Source organism: Psammomys obesus, unplaced genomic scaffold (assembly GCF_907164565.1).
Source record: "Psammomys obesus unplaced genomic scaffold, mPsaObe1.curated_primary_1811, whole genome shotgun sequence".
Classification (NCBI taxonomy): Eukaryota; Metazoa; Chordata; class Mammalia; order Rodentia; family Muridae; genus Psammomys; species Psammomys obesus.
In genome coordinates this window covers 41,828,860-41,852,021 of record NW_026585644.1, presented here as the reverse complement: position 1 = coordinate 41,852,021, position 23,162 = coordinate 41,828,860, and the positions used below count along the sequence as shown (strand labels likewise).

Sequence of the window (23,162 nt, the reverse complement as noted above, 5' to 3'; positions counted from 1 at the left end):
GTACAGCAGACAGTGGGCCTGGAGTTCTGAAGGTGGCGTGTGTGTGTGTGTGTGTGTGTGTGTGTGTGTGTGTGTGTGTGTGTGGTAGTTGAGCACCAGTGTGACACCAGCCCTGCCCCCAGCCCCATACACACCTGAGGAGCTCCCAGTAAAATCTTCCAGGATATAACATAAAAGAAAATCTCCATGACCGGTTAGAATGAGTTTAGGGACTCCAACCTCTCCAGATGAAAGACTAGCCCACAGGGGTGGGGGCATTACTTAGATGTGGTATAAGTAACAGATCTCAAGTTTAACTGGCTGCATTTGTGCTGTTTTGGAGTGGCTGGGACAAAGAATATGAACTCACTAATGACTGTCTACCTTTCTAAGAGTGCCACCTTCTAACTCGAAACAAGGATGACGGACAGGAAAGTTAAGCAGAGCAAGGAAATGAGCCCAGGTCAAGTTGTAGCCTTGTTGGGTGTCAGCTATAAGCCTCCCTGGTGTTTCCTGGGGACTAGGGAAGTTCATAACACAACCTTCTGGTAAACCTCACTAGTCAGGCAGGGAAGCACACACTCAGAAGAGGATTCTACACCAGAAACCAAGTTCCTGACCTTCACAGTCATCCACTAAAGCATGGGCACTTCATGTCTTCAGAATAAAATGGGGTTGGAGGAGGGAGATGGGGACTTCAATACAGACTTTGAAACTAACAAAAGAAAACAATCTTTTAAAAAAAAATTTTCACCTATGGGGGCCCCTAACAGACACTTAAGAGTTCTGTCCCTACCCTGAGGGCAGTGTTAAAGATGTACCCTAGTATGCCTCTGTCCATCAATGGAGGAGGGTCTACCTAGGGACAGAAGGTCCAGATCTTACCAGGCCAAGTGGCCAAGAGAAGCAACAGGGTGGGAGAAGGTGATGATGGGAGTACTGTTCATCAAGAGACACCTCCCAGTTCACTGCCCACACTTTGGTGCTACTTAGAGCAAGCCAGAACAAAGAGAAAACCACAGAAAGAAGCCTGCCACTGTGAACAACAGCTAGCAAAACATTAAGATTGCAGGCTCCTTCTCAAACGTTGGGAAACACTCTGACACCTTTATAGTAAGGGCTCTAAACAGAATAGACAGGCTCCACCAAACATGAGCTTCTTCAAGCCTCGGAACCTGATTCTTATAGTAACAACTCATATCCATGTGCCCACAAGTGAGAACACAGAATCACACATCATCATCACTTACATGGAACTTACATGGTTCCAACCATCATTTTATTTTGTTTTGGTTTTGGGGGGGGGTAATAAGGGGGTCTGTCTTGTTTATCTTGACTGAAAGAACGTACAGCAGTGGTCCTCAACCTTCCTAACCTTGTGGCCCTTTAACACAGTTCCTCATGCTGTGGTGACCCCCAACCACAAAATTATTTTCATTGCTCCTTCATAACCGTAATTTTGTTATTGTTATGAATCATAATGTAAATATCTGATATGCAGGGTATTTGATATGCAAGCCCCCAAAGTAGCTAGGACCCACAGATTGAGAATGGGTGTAAAGAATGGAGAATATCTATGAATGATTTGTAGTCTCCCTGACATCCTTCTACCCCTGTAGACTGTCTTGTGTAATGGAGAGGGGAAAAGAAAAACAGATGACCAAGTGATTGATTTCTGGGCAAAAGGAAGCCTGTTCTTTGAAAATGCTGCTTTGGAGAATTAGACCTCTAAGATGACAGGAATTCATGCCTGCTTGGCTACTCTAGAGTGGCTTCCTAAAATAATTAATTGGCCTATACTGAGATCTCTCCCAAGTCCTTATATGAAATGGACCGTCTACAGCATGGCGTAACAACTGTAATAATGGGCTAGCTCTGCCAGAAATGTCCACCTTCACTCTTCACCACCTCCCGCCCTACCTCCTTTACAGTTGAAGGCTTCCCTGTCATCTCTCCTGCTGGCACCGTTTCCTGAGTTAAACACACCCACATTTTTCAGGAATTTCACAATTCATCTCTGGAATGTGTTTTGAATCACTCTTCAAAGAATGATATAGTTATGCTAAGATGAACCCAAGTTTTTTTTTTTTTTTTCCTTTTTCTCATTTCTTATCCTTTGGTCCACCCACTTTCTGGGGTCACCATTTTATCTAAGTCTCCCAACTTCTTAATGCCTGCACCCTGCACCCTCAGACTCCCCGTGACTACAGGATAGTAACCAAGCCATAGAGAACCAAAACCCATACCAAATCTCCCAACAGCTCCTATAAATAGATACAATGTCCAGAGTTGGAGGTTGTTATCTTTTCATCATAAGCTAACGTGCCTGGGGCTGGAGGGATGGATCAGAGGTGAGGGTGCTTGCTTCCAAACCTGCCAACCTGGGCTCAATCCCCAGCACCCATGGGGTAGTAGAAGAGAACCAACTTCCAAACGTCCTCTGACATCCACACACAGTGGCACACTGCACACATACTCACTCTCACACACACCAGCACTCTCATACACACTCACACACTGTGGCAATCATTCACATTCATACACACACAAACTCTCATACACTCACACGTGTTCTTACTCTCACACACACTCACGCTCTTCACGCATAGGCACACACGTGTTATCAATGAACTTGACTTCTGCTCACAACTGTCCTCCCAACATAACTGCTTACCAGGTTCTCTGGCAGCTACTGTTAACCCCGTGCTACCAGTAGCAAGAATCTCCATACCTGCTGCTTTTGCCTTTCTACTCAACTGTAGGCAACTCCTCAGTCCTTTGCCAGGTGTCATGATGTGGCCAGACTCCTTAACAGCGGCGAGGATTCTATAAGCCTGACAGTCAAGCTGAAGGTCACTTTGCCCTGTCATTTGTGTATGTACAGCGCATAGTTGGTCCTGTGCGTTTTGTCAATATTTACTCTGAGGAGGAATTAATTACTTCCTTGTTTACTTGAATTAGTTTCTCTTCCTGTACCCTGTTAACATGTTTTAGATGCCCTCTGCTTGCCTTTCTCCCTGGCATTACCTAAAGACTCCCAAGGTAGAGAATGAAAGCCACTTACTGCTCAGGAACAGTGCCTGGAAGCCTGGGTTGGAAATGTCTCCCAACTTCAGGACAGAGGTATTAGCTTTGCCCCACCTCTCCTTTATTTAATTTGTAAAAATCCATAGACTCTTAACTCCTGCTCCTCCCAGAGAGTAAAAAGGACATCTTTCATGTGGTTCATGCCCAGCCAACAGTTTTGGTATGTCTGCCTGGTACTGGGCCTCACTCACCTGGCATCTCCCACTCTCTCTAAGCACGCCTCACCGCTACAGACTGTCCCTGAAGACAAGCAAATAAACCTTAACTTCACAGGGACACTCTACAACACAAAACCTTGCTCTCTGCTATAAGTTCCCACCACCCAATCTGAAGTTCTCCTTGCTGCCCTGTGAACCATTGTGGAAGGGAAGCTAAAGTCGTTAGGGAAACTGAGTTGTGACCGAGGTTTGAATTGGCAGTAGTTTTGAAGACTGAAAATTTCAGTTCTATCAAAGCTGAGGCCACAGTCAAAGCTTCAGAAAAGGCTCGTGCCCATCTGCAGTCACGGACACCTGACTCTAACTCAGCACTGCTCTCGGCAGAGCTCAAGTGTCCCTCCATTCTGACACTGCCAAACTGAAGGTGGCAGCTTCCTCTATCACCCTGAGACGAAGGGTTGACCATGCCTCTTCACCTTGCCCCACCCTACGAGAAGCATGAAGTATAAGGCCTCATTCCCTCATTCCAAATGCAGTCCTCACTGTCCAATCAAAATATTCTTTCCACACAATCTCACTTCATCAGCTTTTAAGGCTCAGATCCCTTAAAGAGAGCTCCCATCCAGGCTTCTTCCCTGGAGGTTTAGAAGCCAAATCTGTTTCTTTGGATTGTAGGTGACTTCCCTGGAGACAGACGCTTGTCCAAGAAAACAGTCCAGCTAGGAGTCTGCAAAAGGCCAACAGGAAGACGCAGTACATGAATGGGAACAGGAAAGGGAATTGCTCCCTCCTAAGGGGCACTCTTTAAGACTGAGAGAGGAGAGAAAAATTTGGATAACTGGCTCCATTCTCAGTCTTTCAAAGGTGCATAGTCACGAACTTAGGATTTATTTAGTAACAGTCTCAATGAATCGAGACAAGAAATCCCAGTATACATGTAGCTTGATTCACAGACTTAACTTCTAGTCTTTCAGAAATTAATTTTTTTTCAGGGTTATTCTCATGGCTAGAACATACATTCTTCATGTATGTTTAAGGGTCACTATGCCACAAAAACCTGAAACAATGAGCTACAAAATGCAAAAGGGTCCATTCTGGTTGCTGACCCAACTCATTTTGTGAACTGTACATAAAAACGTCCCTTCCCTGCCCCAACGAAGTCTGTACGAAAATAACAAACATTTCTGCAAGTTGGCAAGCAGTGATATAAAATCATGCTTACGCCATGTCTTCGAAAGCAGGTGGATTAATCATATTTTTTTTAACATGAAATACGTTTTCTAAATAAGCTTTCAAAAGAATTTTCATTAACAGATACAACCAGTAGGGGTCATTTTAGTGCAAAGAAATGCAGCACAAGGGACTATCTACATGAATAAAACATAGCCACTCCTATTCATGTGGGGTATGATAATAATACACACAAATTTCTGAATAAAAATGGAAACTGAGGGAAGCACTGTCCATTGAGAAATTTCATGCAAAGTTCCAGAAAAAAATGAAAAAAAAAAAAATGGAGGTACCCTCTAGATAATCAGTGATGTGTAAAGGGTCCTCTAATCCTGAAAGGGGGTTCCTCAGCTAACTTCTGTGTTCCATGCATTTTATATTAACGTGAAAGTATCTGAAATTTTAGTCACAGTTGAAGGTAACCATTACATCATGCCCAAAAATGCTGTCCCTTTTACCTTGGTTTCGTGGTTTTAAGATTCTATTTGATTGCTGCTTTTAGTGAAGGAAGGAAGAAGGGAGGGAGGAAAGGAAAGAGGCAAGGAAGGAAAGAAGGAAGGAAGAAAGGGAGGAAGGGAGAGAAGTAGGAGGGAAGAGAGGTAGGGAGGGGAGCAGGATATGCTCATATCATTCAGCTGAAAACAGGCCTTCGACACGATATGTTTCCAGAGAATACTAATTGAAATACAATCATGTCAAGCATTTTCAAGGCCAACACTTTGTGGCCCTGGTGTTACCAGAAGAAAGGTAGGCATGAGGAAAGTATCATTTCTGAGGAATGACAGGCTCCCTAACAAACTGCCAAAATCATTCCATACTGTGACATGGGATACTGCTGCCAAAATAGTTGATTACTGTAAATGTTCCCTCAAGCGTGCCCTTCACCAGAAACACACGAAGAAAACAAGCGCGGGCCACACTCTACAGAGCCTCCCAAAGTCCTTCTCACTGCCCTGCAGCTTCCACTGCTTTTTAGCCATGTTTCTTGATCTTTACAGATCTGTGGGAGGCTGGGTCTAGACAGGCATTCCTCGCGGCAGGTTTCAGAGAAACATCTTCTATCCTAAGTCATTCAGAATGCCGAAAGTCAAAACACGTGAAATTCTATCAGACCATTTTCCCTGAGTCTGAGAAACAAACCGCATTGTAAAAGGAGACCAGGGGGGTCTTTTCTGTCCATCAGGAAAATGAGGTTTTGCTGGCACTCTCCTAAAAGAAGACTGCCCTGCACTCATTACTGCCCACTAGCTTCCAAACCAGGAAGGCCTCCCCGATTTTCCACAACTGTTCAAAACCTTACAACCGCGGGTAAAAATAAATGTGTGTGTGTATTTAAGGAGTCACCACGGCACTGAAGCCTTTTAATACACCCATTTTTTGGCTTTAAGGTTGTCACCTCCTTTTTAGTATCCCAGTCCAACAAGCAAACACACACACACACACACACACACACACACACACACACACACACGACGTTTTATGATAAACCCGTGTCCCAGGGGCTGGCTGACAGCAGTGAAGGCGCAGGGCAGCTGTCCTGCCTTGCAGGGGAGCCCTGATCACTCACAAGATATCCGTAACAGCGTTGTGGGCCCAACCTCTGAGCTCTGAGAAGGGAGGGATCCCACTTATAACCAACAATCCAGACCATTAGCAAAATAAAACTACTCACTACGGTTTCTCTAGACCTCAAACCCGATCAGGCCCTTGAGGCATAAAGTAGAACCACAGGCAGCTGGAGGCCCACCGGGTCCAACAGTGCTTCCGAAACAGGGAGGCTCCACCTTCAACGCCCCCCTACCCTCGGTCCACCTCCACACCGCTTTGCACGACGCGCCGCGGTGAAGCCAGCAGAGCAGGATCTGCTGTCAAACAAACAAAAAGCCATCAGCACCAACCCTGGAAACACGCGGACACTGGCTCTCGAAAGGAAATCTCTCGTAGGGAGCCCTAACTTTTCAATCCAGGTGCAGCCCCCACCCACCCCCTCGAGTGGTCCAGAAGACTAAGCCCTTGGCCGTTTCCAATAGGCAAATAAAATGGGTAAACCACCATGTGTAACTTCTCTCCTAGGCTGACATATTCCGGAGCTGAAATTGATTTACTACGCGAGGGAGGAGGAAGGAGGTGAAGGAAGAGCGCAAAGAAAAAATAATAAGAGTCACACAGGGAGTGCAAGCCGGAGAGCGTCCAGGTCTACTGGGCTATCAGAAGCCGGCTGCGCGGACTGCGTGCAAGCCCCGGTGCCACACTGCGCTATGCGGGCAGGGCGGCAGGGGCGGACTCCCCGAGGGGCTCGCGCGTGCCAGCCTCCGCAGCGTCCCCCGCCCACGGCACCCCTGCCTGGAGCCGGGAAGGGCCACCCAGCGTTAAGCCCGAATCACCGCACGCGTGCGTGTCTCCGCGGGGTGCAGAGGGGCTCACCCGCGCGATCCAACCCTGCCTGCCGCCGGGCAGGCATCTTGGGGCACTCTCCCGGGGACAGCGGCGGGCCCCTCCTCCCCAGGAGCCCCCCTCTCCTCTGAGAAAAGTCTCGGGCAAACTTTGTTTCGCGCGGGCCAGGTGGGAGGGGGCGCGCGGCGGGGCAGCCGTACCTTCGCAGACGCCCACTTCGTACTCGGTGATGGAGTCGCCATTGAGCGGGGGGCGGATGACACAGCGCAGCCCCCGGTCGCAGGCTCCGTGGAGCCCGTAGGCTCCACCGCAGCTCTCGTTCCTCTGGCGGGCGCACATGTAGCAGCAGCCGCAGACGCCCGGCACGATGCTCCCCGGGCAGCTCCGAGGCTCCTCGCACTTGGACTCGTCACAGGGCAGGCAGACCAGCGCCCGGGTGCCCGAGCGCGCCAGCAGCAGCAGCAGCCCCAGCAGCGAGACCGAGAGGTGCCCGCAGCCGGCCAGCCCCCTGCCCCCCGCCACCAAGTACATCCTCCTGCGCCGCCGCCTCCTCCTCGCAGCCGGGCCGGGAGCGGGGCGGGCGCCCTCCCCTGCGCGGGGCACACGCGCCGCCGCCGCACCCGCAGCCCGCGGTCCCCGTGCCCCCCTCGGGGCCCCCGGGGCGCTCCTCCCCTCGCGGGGCGAGGCCCCCGCCGCCCCTGCGGGCCGCGCCGACCCGGAGCCCACGAGCGTTGGCGCCAGCGGCAGCGGTGGCGGGTGGCTTCCCCTCCTCCTCCTTCTCCTCCCGGGCGGGAGGGGGAAAAGAGGGGAAAAAAAAGTTTCCTCGCCGCGGCTCCGGTTCAACCCAAACTTCTGGCGGCGGCGGTGGCTGCGCTCCGCTCCGGAGCAGGGCTGGTGGCTCCCCCTGGTCCTCCGCTAGGCTCCTGGTCGCCGCGTGAAGACGGACGGCGGCGCAGCCTCCGGGCCGGTCCCCGCCTCCCGAGCCGCCGAGTGGGCGCGGTAGCACAGCAGAAGGTCCGCGGCGTCCGCTCCGCGCGCCCGGCTCGCCTCTCTCCCGCGCCGCTCCTCCGGGCGCTTGTTTATGGCTGGAGCCTCCGCCGCTCCGGCTGCGCCCTCCCCCATCCTACCTCATCCTCCCCCCCCTCCGCCCTCCCCGCGCCGCGCGCTTCTCATTGGCTGCCCCCCCACACCCTCGGGCCGGCCGGCCTCCTCCCCTCCCCCTCGCCTCCCTCCGGGGCTGCCCGGGCCCTTCCTCCCTCCACGCCTCCTCCTCCTCCTCCTCCCCCTCTTCTTCCTCCGCAGCCCGGAGTACGGAGCCGGCCCTGCGGCCGATCATCTGGGCTCCGGCCCGGGCCCCGGGAGCGCGCCGCGGCCGGGGATCCGAGACAGTCGTAGCGACGCAAGTCCCCGCCGGCCCCGGGCCACGAGGGCTAGCCTTGGAGCGCCGGGGGCGGGACGGCTGCACCTCGGGGCTACAGTTTTGAGTTCAGAGGGTGGCGGGGATCCCAGCCGGTGCGATTGCCGCAGCCTAGGCTGGGCACTGGCCGGGTCGAACCCCAGGAAAGGGAAGCGAACGCGTGGAATTTCCGCAAACTGGACGAGAATCCATCTTCCACCGGAGCTGAGAATAGACTTTGTAAAAGATATTATGTAATGGAGGCTCCAGCGAAACTGCTGGTGGGTTGGAGTGCTTTAAATGGGCTAGGTAAATATTCAGAGCCGGGACAATGCTGGGGAGGGCTGCGGCTTGAGTTGAATGTTAAGGATCCACATTCTGTGTGTCTTGTGCGGAGGTGCTGTATCATGGGAGGGGTGACCGGAAAGTAAAAGAACTGAATCCTTCTCTCTGGAGTAAGGCTCAGTAATGGATTACAAGTCCTGACATGACGCTAGACTGGAAGTCTATGCATCCTTCTTGCCACCTGACACAGCCGTTTGCTTTTCACCCTCGGGAGCAAAAGAGGTGGGCTTTCCTTTCCCTCCTCCCATTTCTCTTCTTTTAAAAGATATATCGTGAATGTACTAATTAAAGAAGATGGGTGGGAAAATATTCTTTGTGATGAGCCAAGAAACAACGGAAGAGGAACTGCACGTGTGGAGGGTTTCTCTTCAATAGATTTCAGAGAAGATTCTCCCGGGGATGGCTCTGATCCCTGATCAGCATAGAAACCGTCTTTTCCTCGTTTCTTAGTGACCCTCCTCACGGGAGTATAAATAAAATACATTAGCGCCCCCCCCCCCCGCCCCATGTGCTCTGGATCGTTATGTAAAACAGGCCGGTGCTGGGGCAGGTGTGAAGTGGGCTTGGCTGCCTGACATGGCCTTGCTGCAGATAGGTGGCAGCCAGTTAGATCAGGGACATCATGACTAATGAACCAGAAGTTACTGGCACCAATGTAAGGAGAAAGGACACGAAGATGCCTTTGGAATCTCGTTTATGGGACAGAGTTGTACTCATGGCGAGTAATTTGGTTTAACCATGGTAGTCCTCAACAACAACAACAAAAGCCAAAGTCACCAGTGCAATATTCTCCTATCAACGACATCAGAAAACTATAAACATTTACACTGAAGAGAGGAAATGTCTCACTGTTGAAGAAGGAGGGCATGGGGAAATTTCAGTACTGGAAAATGGGGAGTGAGCACCCCATTTTTCTTGGGGGTCATAAAGTGCTGTTAAGGTGACTATTCTGCAGGCATTTGTGGCACATTTTCCATGGTCAAACCAGAATCCTCTACAAAGGTCCTCATACTCTGTAGCCCTGTAAAAAAATTGAGGATGAAGTCATTTACAACTCGCTAGGTTTTCTTTTAGTAAAACCAAATATTAAAACACATAATAAATGTTTGTGTCTCGTTGGCTAACGAGGCACCAGCACTTCACAGTGGGATTTGCCAACAAGCTGTAGTCATTGGACCTTGTTAAAACATCCCTTCCAACCCTCCAGAGGTTATCTGAAACTCTGTCCAAATGCAAGAATAAAGACATTATTTAAAACATAGCAGATAATGTTGTTAGACTCAGGAAAAGCCAAGGTCAGGAAATAGAGAAGAGGCAAAAGTGCAAAGGCACTATAGTTTGAAAGGAGTGTGCTGATCTTTGTCTAAAGTCTCATTTTCTTGTGTGTTTGGTTTTTTTGTTTTGTTTTGTTTTTTGTTGTTGTTGTTCCTTTTAAGACAATGTATTATGGATTGGAAGACATTACATGTCTGGGCATAGGCAAGTAATAATATGGAGGCCATTGCCCATTCTTCTTAAGACTTTATAGGTAGACAAATTTAGAAGATAAACAGACACAAGGTAGGAAAGCTTGACAGGCTTGGAAAGTACTAGCTCAAAAGTACTAGTGGTCATTGCCATAGAATAAGTAATAGAAGTGAATAGGATTCTTCAGTACAGTAACTAGTGGCAAGAGAATGAAAGGCTCTACCAGATTATCTGAGACCAGTATGAGAGCTAAGAGCTCAGTTAAAACATTTCTTTCCTGGGATCCATTAAGAAAGAAGGTGTTGGCATTGGCTAAGGGTAAAGGAAGAGGTTAGTTCAGCTTACCATGATAACAATTGGGTATGAAGTTAGAAAGTAGGCTGAGAAAGGTTACTTGGGCCCTGAGAGACATTTAAAAATATAAGAATCAGAGCTTAAATGGAATGTGGTTACTGCCTCTTTCTCTGAGAACCGTTATGCATATTCCCTTATTCTATAGCATTTCAAAGTATCTCTGATTGCAGCATTGATCATGTTATAACACATGATTAAGCAGCTCTAAACTCACATTGTCAGATCATTGGAGGGCTCCACACCTAGAACAGGCATGAGTTGAAGAAGAGAAGAATTACATGCAAAAAGACCCTTGGATATTTTGTCTGACCCTTCTCTCTGAGTTTTAGTAAACATCTCTAAACTAAGCACATGAAAGGCGTGGTTCCAGAAGGAAAGTGCCTTACAACTTGGAGGAGGGGGGAAGAGAACAGCCTGGAAGCAAAAGGAGTTGCTGATGGAGTCCTGGAGGGAAGAGACAGTCCGCCCTCTATTGGCCACTGGGCAGGTTGGATGAGAGTAGGATTCATGTGAAAATCAAAGTGGGGGCCCAACAGACAGTGGGATGGTGAGTGTCTCCCAGCCTGATGCAGTGTGTAGCCCAGCTTTCTGATTGGAGTCACATTCTCTGGGATGTGTGTGCTGATTAGGTGTCCCTGATGTGAAAAGAAGAATATAGACATTGTCCTTTGAGTAAGATACATGCAGTATTAGAATAAAACCATACAAGGGAAAGAAATTCTAAGAAACACTGCATATGTGTCACAGGAAACCACGACAACAGGCCAGGCTCCCTTTATCCTATCCCTCCTGTCTCCCTGTGCCATAGCTGGGTTTACCATATAAGGATACTAACCAAGTCTAGGATCAGATAATTTCAGAGGTAAAGATAAACTTCTAGACTGAGGACCTGGCCACCTACTTTTTCCGCCCTCGATCTGATGCCTGGGCCATGCTGTCACCATCCAGTCTGTCATGTTTAAGGAAGTTCTTGCCTCATCTAATTTTCCTAGCAAATAGCAGCTGCTTCAGAGACTAACTGGGTAGCAAGACCTGTGCACAGAACACGGGTTCTTTTTAAGGTTTCGCCAGATCCTTGCTCTTTCTTTGTACAAGTTTAAACAGGTGTTTCTGCATTCCAAAGCAGTTCTCTCTGTAAAGTGGAGACAAGAATACCAACTTCACAAGGTGTTGTATGGGGAAACGCACACTTGCTGCTTTTATTGTGAGAATCTCATTGAGTGCCTTTCCAAGTTTTAAGCTTGAGAGGGTGATTCATCCAGGGATTGGCCAGAGAGGGCTAGAGAGGGAACGAAGAAAAGGCAGACACTCAGACATAGGAAAGTGGGGATCTGGTGAACTGGGTTTTCTTATGGAGAGGTTGTAGAGCCTTTGTAGTGTGGGCTGTAAACCTGAGGGCTAAGGAGCAGCTACAGTGGATATTTTCTACACACAGAGTCAACATCTGCAGTTTGGCCGGAGGGATGCTTTGCCATCTCTCTGAGCCTCACCTGGGAAAAGCTTTGCCATCCCCATGGGTCTGAGGCATTGGTCTTTGACATGACTGTGCTCCATGTCAATAATACAACATTCCCTTAGGACATGACTCCCAAAACAAGAGGGAATCCCAACTGACCAATTTCTATCATAAATAGCTATGTAAACTTTGCTTTTTAAAATCACATATATAGCTGTGTAGCTTATTTATTCTTTTGTTGTTTTGCTTGTTTGCTTCTCGGGGTCTCCTGTTTGATCTGCTTTGACAGTCTTGGGGTTTTAGATTTCGTGATAGTTTCTCACCTTGAATGTATTTTAAAAGTCGGTAATTAATAATGATGGGAATAAATAGTAGCTAACACTTTTTTATTTTATGTTCACGGGTGTCTTGCCTGTATATATGTCTTTGTATCTCTTGTATGCCTGAACTCTCTGGAAGAACTTAACCACAGGGCCATCTCTCCAGCTCCATAGCTAGACAATTTTAAAACCAGTGTGTTCAGCGCTTCATAGAGGTTATTTTCACTAGTCGACAAAATCTTCTAGCCATCCAAAACTGGTTCTCACATTTCAATGGGGAATGGCTTAAGTTGTCTTCAATTGACAGGCAAGGAATTTTAGGCATAGAAGGCTGTGTTTATAGACTATATACCTGTTTTGCCTACAAATCCTGTCTATTTTACTGTTTTCTACAGTAATAATGCATGGCAAGTTGCTTTCCCAGAAGTGGAAACCCAGTGTAGATGGGTCCAAAGACAGTGTTTGTAGCATTGCCTAAGAAATGTTAGGAAGAGCAGCATGGATGAAATCAGAGGTTCTCTTTCCTTGCCATCGCACTCTATTTCTTTCTTACAGAAACATCCCTCTGTCTTCCTTCTGGTGCTACAGATTGAAGGGTCTCACCTTCAAATGCCACTATCTGGTGACAGAGATGCAAAGTTTTGTTTTGTTTTTCTGTATTCTATGTCCTTGATAATATGTGTGGGTTTTATCTCAAGGGAATCCCTGGGACTAGGTGGGTCAGAGTTCTCTAGTGAGAGAGTCTAAGACGGTCTGAGCAAATCTAAGGAAGCTCCAAGTAGGAGGTGTTATCTGGACTCAGACTTTTAAGAAGTCAGGCAGTGGTGGTGCACACCTTTAGTCCCAGAACTCAGGAGGCAAAGGCAGGCAGATTTATGTGAGTTTGAGTCCAGCCTGGTCTACAGAATGAGTTCCAGGTCAGTCAGAGCTGTTACACAGAGAAACCTTGTCTTGAAAAACAAAACAATTAACCAAAGAATAACTCTGAGTTCACCCATGCCACTTGTTCAGGGATCTTTAGGACCTTGGGCTATAGATAAACATCACCTATCTTAGGCAAGAAAAGAATGAGAGAAGAGAGCAAAAAAGGGAAGAAAGACAGAAAGAGATGGGGGGGAAAGGAGGAAGGGGAGGGGAAGGAAGAAAATAAGGAAAAGAAACACACAGTGTCAACATTGATGTATAATAATTGGCTATATTTGTTGCAACTCTGTGAAGGCTTATTTTTCTCTATAAGATGTGGAATATAAAATAAAGTATACAACCTAGTTCATAATTTTTCTTTATTGTTCACACTGGCCTTTAGAATCAATTACTGAATCTTTTTACCACGGATGAAATGTTATTGAGTAGGTCACCAATGGCTTATGAACATGCCTTCAGGATTTTTGTTTGTTTGGCACTTATTTTCAGTGTCACAAATAAAGTTATGGTCACCATTAAACCATCAAATACTTGTCTGATTATTTTCCTTGGTAAACTCCTAAAGTGGAATTATCTGTGGGTCAAATTTTATCCCATTTTGACATGCATTGGCAAATGGGTCTCCAGAAAAATTTAACATATTCCTTCAGTCTGTGAAGATTTTACACCTTCCCAGTGTGAGGCCCATGCATTAAAAATCTTTTTTCATTGTTTGTGAAAAGTCTTATATTATAAAAATTTTGACTTTTTAAACTTTAGAATTGTTTTTACATGCTTTATTACATTAAAATTTATTTTCTGATATTATGAGATTTCATTCATATCTTACTAAATAGTTCAGTTTTTATATCAATTATTGACAAACATAATGTGACAAATTGTATGTTGCATGGTTTCTAAGAGGAAGTAGTATGTAGCCAATTATAATTTTCTCCTAAGGAATGCATTCTAAAGCTAGACTAATTAAAGTAAATAAATTGTTAAGACACACACCCCCAGCAAAAAACCGAGACTAATTGAGATAATGTAGGCTCACAGCCATTCTTCTCCAAGCTACAAGAAGGAAGTGTAGGAGCCAAACGAGGGCACCCATCTGTGATCCCAGCACTTTGAAGCCTTCGGCAGGAAGACCTTGTGAACTTAAGGCTAGTTTGGGCTTATATAGCAAGCACAAGGGGTGGGGAAGAAGGACAGCATGAGAGGAGAGAGACAGATGGACAGACAGGGAGACAGAGACAGAGGACAGGACGGAGTAAACAATGGAGAACAGTGGTCTCAGGTACATCCTATTGTGAGAAAGAGAAAGTCTGCTTCCTGCATTCCAGCACAGCCCTCTGTATTCCATACCTGTCTCCTTTTCTAACGCAGTTTCAGTACTCTGAAAGTTCATACATCCAAATGGCAGCCATTCTTCACCAACTCTGTATGATATCTTCATTAAGAAATAATAATAAACAATAATAAAAAAATTAAAAAAAGAAATACAGTCAAATTTGAACTGTGATTCCATGTATCCAGCAATCTTCCAGTGTTTGGGGATTACCATATGTAGTCCTTTCAGGAGACAAGCCTTCTTGGTTGTTACATATGACTTATGACGCTATAATTGGCAGTCTTCGCTCACCAGACATGGCTCTAATTTTTTATAATCTCTATTGAGTTCATCCTCAAAGGAAGATTTACCACTGTTGGAGGAGGCAAGAAAGAACCAAATAAATAGAACAAAACAGTTTTGGAAAGAACCAAAACTGTTCTAGAGAAAACAACATAAGAGTCCAAAAGAAGGCAGGAAGTCGTAGTACTCACTGAGCAGGTACACAACTTTTTCAAGTGATGTCTGATGAGGAAATATTACTCATTTGAATATAAATTCAATATGATAAGGTTCTTTAGAATATTGATATTTTTGTATTCATAGTCTTAAAATCATGAGACTACTTTGTCGTTGAAGATGAGAATTCCTTGCCTCTTTTTTAGTGGCAATATTCAACAATATCTCTGTTCCTTGTTTTCATTCTGGACACAGAACTATCTGGCACTCATCAACTTTCACACATTTACCTGGAGCCATGAAATGTGAACTCTTACATACCTAACAACAAAGGTCAAAAACCTATCCACCATCCTGCACACCGTGCTATTCTCTTTCTGTTGGATGGCCTTATGGCTTTCCACAGAGAGCTCTGAAGCACTAGTAGATTCTAAATCCATCGGATGGATGAATTCTCTATCCTTGAATGATTGAAGTGGACTTTCTAGGCATGAACACATACCTCCACATGCACGTGTCACTGAATCTCAGCGTATTTTACACTGAGTGAGAAATAAGTCTACTATGATAAGTCACTGAAACTTTATGCTTGTCTGTTTCACTAGTTGTCTTCCAAAACATAATATTTCAATGGTTATTTAGCAATCATTGTTTACACATGCCTTTTGCTATGTTATTAGAAAAAGTAATTTTATAGGTACTTAAAACTAACTTAACACTTGCTTGTTTAGTATGTAGTTACAATTAACTTAACGATTGTTTGTTGAGCATGTAATAGTTGGGAAGCATTGGGAAGCATTGGCTTAGGATAATAATATTTACATTTAAAATATTTTCACTCTTAAAATGTTCCCAGAGGACCATAACAGTTTGTTGACTTTGATTAGTAGAGATGAAATTAAATGACATTAAAACTTTTCACTTAAGTGAAAGCATAGCCATTTCTCTGATGACACATTTTTCTGATGACATTTCCTGAGCTTTTCATGCTCTCAGATCCTAACTGTCCATGGCTTCATTGAGATAGCTAAGAGCCTGTGTGCTCAAAGGAGAATGGACTGCTCAAACTTTGATCTTTTTCCTTTATCCTACTCCTCCAGAGGCTACTTCATCTCTGAGCCCATTTTGTAATAGTGCTATGTGCTTCCTCGCTTTGACACCTTGCTCACTAGTATTCTCATTTCATCAAGATCTAGAGATTGACCGTGGACTCTAAGTACCTTCTCCCATTTATCCCTTGAAATTTAAGCATATTTTAATGTCCCAGTGTTGTATTCTGAGTGTATCCTACACATATTCTCTGTTATTACTTATCTTTAATGGCTTAATGTGTTTTAGTTATCTTATGATCTGTATTTGGCATACTTCACAAACCTGTTCCAATTCATATTAGATTTGATAAACAAAATAAAAATCATTAACCAAAAGCTTGTTGCAGGTGTATTATAACTTTATAAAGAATTATTGCCCAGAAATTGGCAAGGGGAAATAAAGCAAGACTGAGCTTGTAAGCATGAAACTATGAGGGAAGAAAATACAGGAAATAGATTCCAAAATATTTCTATCATCAGCTCATTATTGCCAAAGATCACATCATGTTTCCCATTCAGATTTTGCCAAGCAGAACTAACCAGAGATGCCAATGCAGGTGTTTTAAAAAGAGGACTATTCATTTTTTCCTCTTAAACAGTAATTGATTATATCAGGACAGTCAAGATGGATGATGATGATGATGATGATGCCCTGTGCCACAAGGTGCATGATCTTAGACATCATATTGACCTGAGATTGAATTCTGACCCTGATCACCGTTTCCTATGTGAATTTTGATAAATTATTTAACCTGGATTTCATTTTTTACTAGTCACTAGATAAATTAATATTTATAGAACAAGAACATATGATAAATGCTCAACAAAGAAGTTTATTTTTACTTTATGTTTATATGTATATATCTGTGCATATATCCCACATGTGTTCATGTGCCTGTGTTCAGCAGAGGGTGGTTAATAGCCTGAGCTGGACTAATAGCTAGTTGTGAGCTAGCTGATATGGGGGCTGGGGACTGAACTCAAGTCTTGTCAAAGAACAGCAAGCAGTCTTAACCAGTAAGCCATCCCTTCAATCCCTAATAATATTTTTATGATGAAAATTTTTATTAAAAACATATTATCATCTACTATAGCTGTTGGTTGCTCCTTTAAAATCTTGGGAATTGGCATTTGGCCTATAGTTTTAAGTATTTAGTAGTGTTTCTGGCCCATGTGAGGATTATCCCTTTGTTTCCCTTTATAATGTCCTCTCACCAGCTGGGGTTTATAATTAGAGGCAAGAAACTCTTTGATGGTTGAACTTGAATCCTCTTCCCTAATCATTACTCTGATTGCAAAAATCAATGCAGCTCACGCTGCTAGGGAAGAAAAGGCTTCAGTGATCTTACCCAGCCGAGAGCCCTAAGATCTACAATACCAAACTGTAAGGCAAAATGTGTACACTGATGCAATGAAGGCACAACTGTTACGAGAGCAACCAAATACTCTGATTAGTTTTGAGGCCTACTTTGTAAAAGATAACCCATGCCTGGTGCAGGAGATCTGCTTAAAAACCCGTGGCTTAGGAGGTCTTAGACTACCTGGGGGTTGAGAGACATACTGTTGCTATTTGTTGGCACAGCACCAGGCTGCCTTCTAAATATTTGCGTTTATACCCTTAGGTGTATATGAATTTCACTCTCAGTCTTAATCAGAGTACTTTCATAGTGCAATGGATGATGGTGGATGTAAAGATAAGTAACTCCCAAATACTCAGCCCAAAGCAGGACATACATACCGTCCCTTCTAAGGCTCCAGGAACATTACAGACAAAAAGTAGGTTGAAAAATAGGAAAGTGGGATGATAGAGAGAATATTTATGAAATACTAACTTTTATGGAAACCAGAAGTCACCATGAAAGATTCTAAAGGAAAGAAGCAACCAACCTATTTGGCTATGACACTATGAACCACAATGACCAGTATGGCACTATAACCCTAAGAGTGAAATAGTGATATCCATGCCTTGGTGGCAACCAACAGCTCTATAATTGGGCTTACTGCCTTCTCTACAAGAGGGAATCATTCCTGTTATTAGAAACCTAGCCAACTACTCAAGGCTGGTGAAATCACGGATCTTGAAGGAGAACCTGCAACCATATACCAGCACAATGCCTAACTACATTCTAAACATTTGTCCTATGTCCACAGGTAAGTGTGGTTCCCTCCTTCTTCAAGGAAACTTCTCTTTGCAATAGACAGAGACCATTACAAGAAACCACAACCGATCAAAATTCAGCCCAGTTCCAAATGACATGTCTACAATAGAGCTCCTATACCTAAAGCTTCAGAGTCATTGCAGAAGACAGGGTGAGAAGCCTGTAAAAGCCGGAGGAACAGGACATTTGGTGTAAGATTTTGTCTTCACCCATGGAATCTCACTAACATGGCTGTTTAAACATGACCTGAAAAAATATGACACCAATAGACATAGTAGCATGAATATGGGCCCTCACGCCTAGACAGAGAATTAAAGACAACTGAAGGATGCTGAAAGCAGGAGAAATAGGTAAGAGAAGCTCAAATGATATTATCGATATTATCCAATATTAAATTATCAGGCTTAAAATACACACATTCACACGTTATGTAACAATTAAAGACAAAGAAATCATGATTTTGAAAGAAAGCCAGGCAGAGCACATGGGAGGTTCAGAGAGAGAAAAGGGAATGGGGTAATGGTATAATGATATTATAATCACAGGAGAGTTGTTCAATAAAATAAGTAGAAAAGGGCGGAGCTGAGTACAGTGCTTGGGATCCAATGAGTACTCAGTAAATGCTGCTGAGGGAGGAAAGAGAACAAGTACTTTTGTAGCATAAGAAAAGTGATTCTGAGGTGATCAGGTTCTCAGTAGTATATGCTAGAACTCAAGGCTGGTGACGCTGGACTGAATGGTCGAATCTCAACCAACAGGGTTGGGTTTTTTCCCTATAATATTAGAACTGATGGAGCTTTTAGAGACAAACAGCCTCATTGGACTCTTATTTTCCACAGATGCCATAGCTCATGGATCCTAAAACACCCCTTTGAATTATTTTAATAACCCTGAAAGTAAGATGCACCTTGCGGTCAGGCCTTAAATGATAGTGTTTATTCTTCTTCTCAGTGGTATATGAGACAGTGCTGTTGTTTATGAATGATAACATCTTACTTCGTGAAAAATTGACATCATGGCAGAGGAGTAGCAAAGAGACAATGAGATGAAGCGAATAAGCCTACGAGGAGGCTTATCAAACAGCAGTGAGCTGTCCTACAGAACCAAATGGATGTAGCCGAATTTGCAATTCCAGAATAGGCTAGGGACTCTTGAGTCGAAGGGGTTAAGTCTGCTTTCTACTTTCCACTTTGTTGTTTACTTTACTTTGCTGCACAGTTAGAACCTGGAAGAAAAAAAAAAACCCTGCAGGCTTTTCACTAGAATCACAACTCCACAGATGAATACTTTAAGTATAATTTTGTAAGGGAAGTACAAACATTTTGTACTCCAAAAAAGGACAGCACCACTCAAGGCGTCTGCTCTTTGCTCTGAAATTTCTTACAGGAACGAGGAGAAAAATACAGCCACAGCAGTGGGCAGCCCTACAGATACCACCAAGTCAAAAAAAACCCCTTCGTTTTACACATGAGGAAACTGCTGTCTTAGGGTTCTGAGCACTTAACGTAAGCTGTCTCTCAGTAGCTTCATACACATTGCATATCACTGAAGCCATCCTTGTGTGTCTCTGTAACAAACAGCAGGTTCTTGTTCTTGCCATTCCCTTAGCTGCAAAAGGGCATTTTACTTCCCATTGTTGCATTTTAGTAATGTCGTTCCAAGATCCCCTCTAATTTATTTGTCCTAGTTAGCTGGACCTCCTCCTCGGCTGTTGAGATAACTGGGATCTGATGAGATAGTTGGGATCTGTTTCCTGGACCTTTGATACCCAGATTTGATGGACATGACCTGTCCATAGGTACTCCAAATACTGCCACAGTACCAGAAGCATCAGTGCGAAGCAGCAGTTTTTATGACACTTTGCTTTCTCTCATTTTCCTTTCATTTTCTGTGGCAGCCTACATGGACCTTAGTTGACTATTCTTTTCTTAAAGCCCAAACTCTTGGTCCTTATCCAAATGTCTTTCTTGTTTCTAAGAAACTATATGCACCAATAAGCTTTCAAAGACACATCTTTTTTTATCAGGTATGTGTGTGTCGGTGGTGGCAGGGGTGGGAGCTTTTCTATTAATCAGGGAGCCCTCTGGTCAGACGTTTGCCCCGTTTGTCAGGCACCTGTACTGACTGATTGCTGCCCATGCTGATTGTTCCTTAAACATCTTTTAAAAGAATGCATTTATCTTTTTTTTAAAAAAAGGTTCTACGTGTTATTACTGAGCAAACTGATTAGCTCATGTGGAACAGATAATGGCAAATCAGACCCGCAATTTAAACGTGACCAAGTCTGCAGATGTTTTTATGTTGAGCTACATCTGGTAGGATTGATGACCATGATTCAGCATAAACCCTCTGTCTTGTCATTGTGGCTTATCCTTACAGACACAGCTTCATTCTCCCCAGTGTCTTCTTGTGAAGCTGTACTTGATTTTGTTTCCAGTTTTCATTGGAATCCATTGGGGAATAGGACAATTCTGCTTTTGTTTCTTGTTCAGGAGGCACTTTATTGCAAAAGTTTTGTGAGGAGAGATGTCGAGAAGAGTCAGGCATATAGTGAATGATGGCAGAAAAAAAGAGAAGAATCTAGCTATTTATTTATTCATATATTCATCCATTTATTCATCTGTTTATTGTCTTTTGTTTATCTATTTATTTGTTTAAATTTATCACATTGTTTATTTTGTGTGTACATTTGTGAGGAAGGATGTGGGGGGGGGGTCAAAGGACAACTTGCAAGACAGTCCTCTCTTTCCAAATAGGGTCCTGGGAATCAAACTCATGGCTTCAGGCTTGGTAACAAGCTGATCCATCTCACCACCCCTCATCCTAACGCATTTTACTACCTCTTCTGCTTCCTACAGCGCTTGACTGCACAAGTAGAGCTGTGCATATGTAAATATTTTGGATAGCTCCTGTCCTTTAACCATTGTAGAAATCTTGTATTAATTTACGATCAGACACATTTTACAAAATAGGAAACAAAGCTCAGATATATTATATAAATATTCCAAGGGACACAGGCTGCACATCTGAGTCAGAAGTAAGTGGACAGTAGTCTGACCTCCTTGTGTTATTATTTCACTATAGAGCTTCTCTGTTAGTTGCAAAGGTCCTTGCATGTCCTTGCTTGATGATGGGGGAAGTGGTCCTTATCTAATCATGATTTTACTGAAACCACACTGACTTAACTTAAGATTTCCAGGTCTTTCCAACCTTTTCAGTTAACCTATCCTTGCATTGTTCCTCAGTTAACCTATCCTTGTATTTCTGCATAGTCAAGGCAGAAACTGTACATATATACATATACATGCATTTGTATATAGATGTGCATATGTGTGTGTGTGTGTGTGTGTGTGTGTGTGTGTGTGTGTATGTCACTGGCCATATCTGTGAGAAGATTCAAACGTTTTTATGCTCTTGCAATATTCTAAGTCACCAGAGGATCAAAGAGAAAGTTCTCTTTGGTTTGCTTTTCCTTCTGAACTTAAACATTTATTTCTTCTTGTTTTAAAATTAAATATGTAAGGGATGAGGCATAGAAGGTTAGCAAGGGGGATGGTTGTGGGAGTGTAGTGCAGAAGAGAAGCAAAACGAACAAAGATAATAAGATATATGATAACGCTATAACAAAACCAATGACTTTGTAGGCTAACCCAAAACATAAAAACAGCTCCTAAAATCTGAGGAGTCAAAGCACATGACTAGGGAAGCTTATCTGAAAGCAGATCTATAAAACACATTTAAAATGCCTTAAAATAACCTGATGATCTATATTTGAGTTTTCAATGAATCCAAGTATTATTGCAATAATGGTAATAAACTTTTTGTGTGTTATTACATTGTTCTCAATAGTCTAAATACTTCTTATGGTTCTTTTAGTTTATCTCCCAGCAGCTCTATGAATTGGGGCTATTATTGTCTTTGTTTTCCAGATAGGAAAACAAGCACTGAGCAGTTAAGTAACACGTCTTCAGTCATATGATAGATTATAAATAGGAGCATCAGGATTTGAAGGTAGGCTATCTGATTCAAGAGTGTAGCCCTTAATCCAACCTAAAAATTTCTAAAGTTTTATTTAAACAAATATGCAAGGATCAGAAAAATGTGTTCAATAAATTTGTAACATTGCCACTGTGGGAAAATATGCCAACGTCCTAAGAATGTTGACATTTTTCAATATATTTTTGAAACTGACTGTCCTAGTCAAAGTTATATGACTCTGAAGACATACCACGACCACAGCAACTCTTATGAAGATAGTAATTTAATTGGGGCTGGCTTATAGTTCAGAGGTTTAGACCATTACTGTCATGGCAGGAAACATGATGGCACACAGGCAGACATGATTTTGAAGAAGGAGCTAAGAGCTCTACATCCGGATCGGCAGGCAGTAGGAAGAGAGAGACACTGGGCCTAGCTGGAGCATTTGAAACCCCAAAGCTCACCCCTGTGAGACACACTTCCTTCAACAAGACCATCCCTCCTAATCCCTGTCAAGTAGTGCCTCTCCCTGATGACCAAGCATTCAAATAGATGAGACTATGAGGGCCATTCCTATTCAGACCCCTACGCTGACCTTTGTTCTGATTATAAATATAGAAGGAAAATTGATATGTTACATTAATAGTGTGGTTTGATTAAATAGCACAATTAACTTATGAGAAATATAAAATATATAAACAAAATAAGACACTTTTCAACTGAGATGCTCACACAAACTTTGAAAGGCTGGGAAGTAGGACTTACAATGTTTGGCACTGGCAAGGAATACTTTCATGAATTATTGGTGGCTGTACCACTCAGTACTTTTTTTTCTTGGAAACTTGGTTGGGAATACACATTAAATATTATCTGGACATACCCCCCCCCCCGAGCCATATGTCACAATTTGAAAGAGTTTATTCTAAGGAAGAAATAATTCTTGTTCGAAGGCAATTTCTTATTCTAAGAACAGTTTTTCTAAGGAAGGAGTAAGGACAAGTGCGGAGATACCCGGCCACCACGATAGTGCTGAAAATCTACCAACTGCTCAGT

General features: G+C 43.9%; 1 protein-coding gene across 5 annotated transcripts in view; it reads right to left on the bottom strand.

Annotated features, from left to right (window-relative positions):
* Crim1 (cysteine rich transmembrane BMP regulator 1) overlaps positions 1 to 7,930 on the bottom strand; it is a 179,188-nt gene extending 171,258 nt beyond the window's left edge. For all 5 annotated transcript variants that reach the window (XM_055618383.1, XM_055618398.1, XM_055618392.1 and 2 more), the window contains exon 1: positions 7,049 to 7,930. In XM_055618383.1, the coding sequence (XP_055474358.1) occupies positions 7,049 to 7,379 (331 nt within the window). In that variant the 5' untranslated portion in view covers positions 7,380 to 7,930. The remainder of the gene's footprint in view (positions 1 to 7,048) is intronic.
* Between the last annotated feature and the right edge of the window lie 15,232 nt (positions 7,931 to 23,162).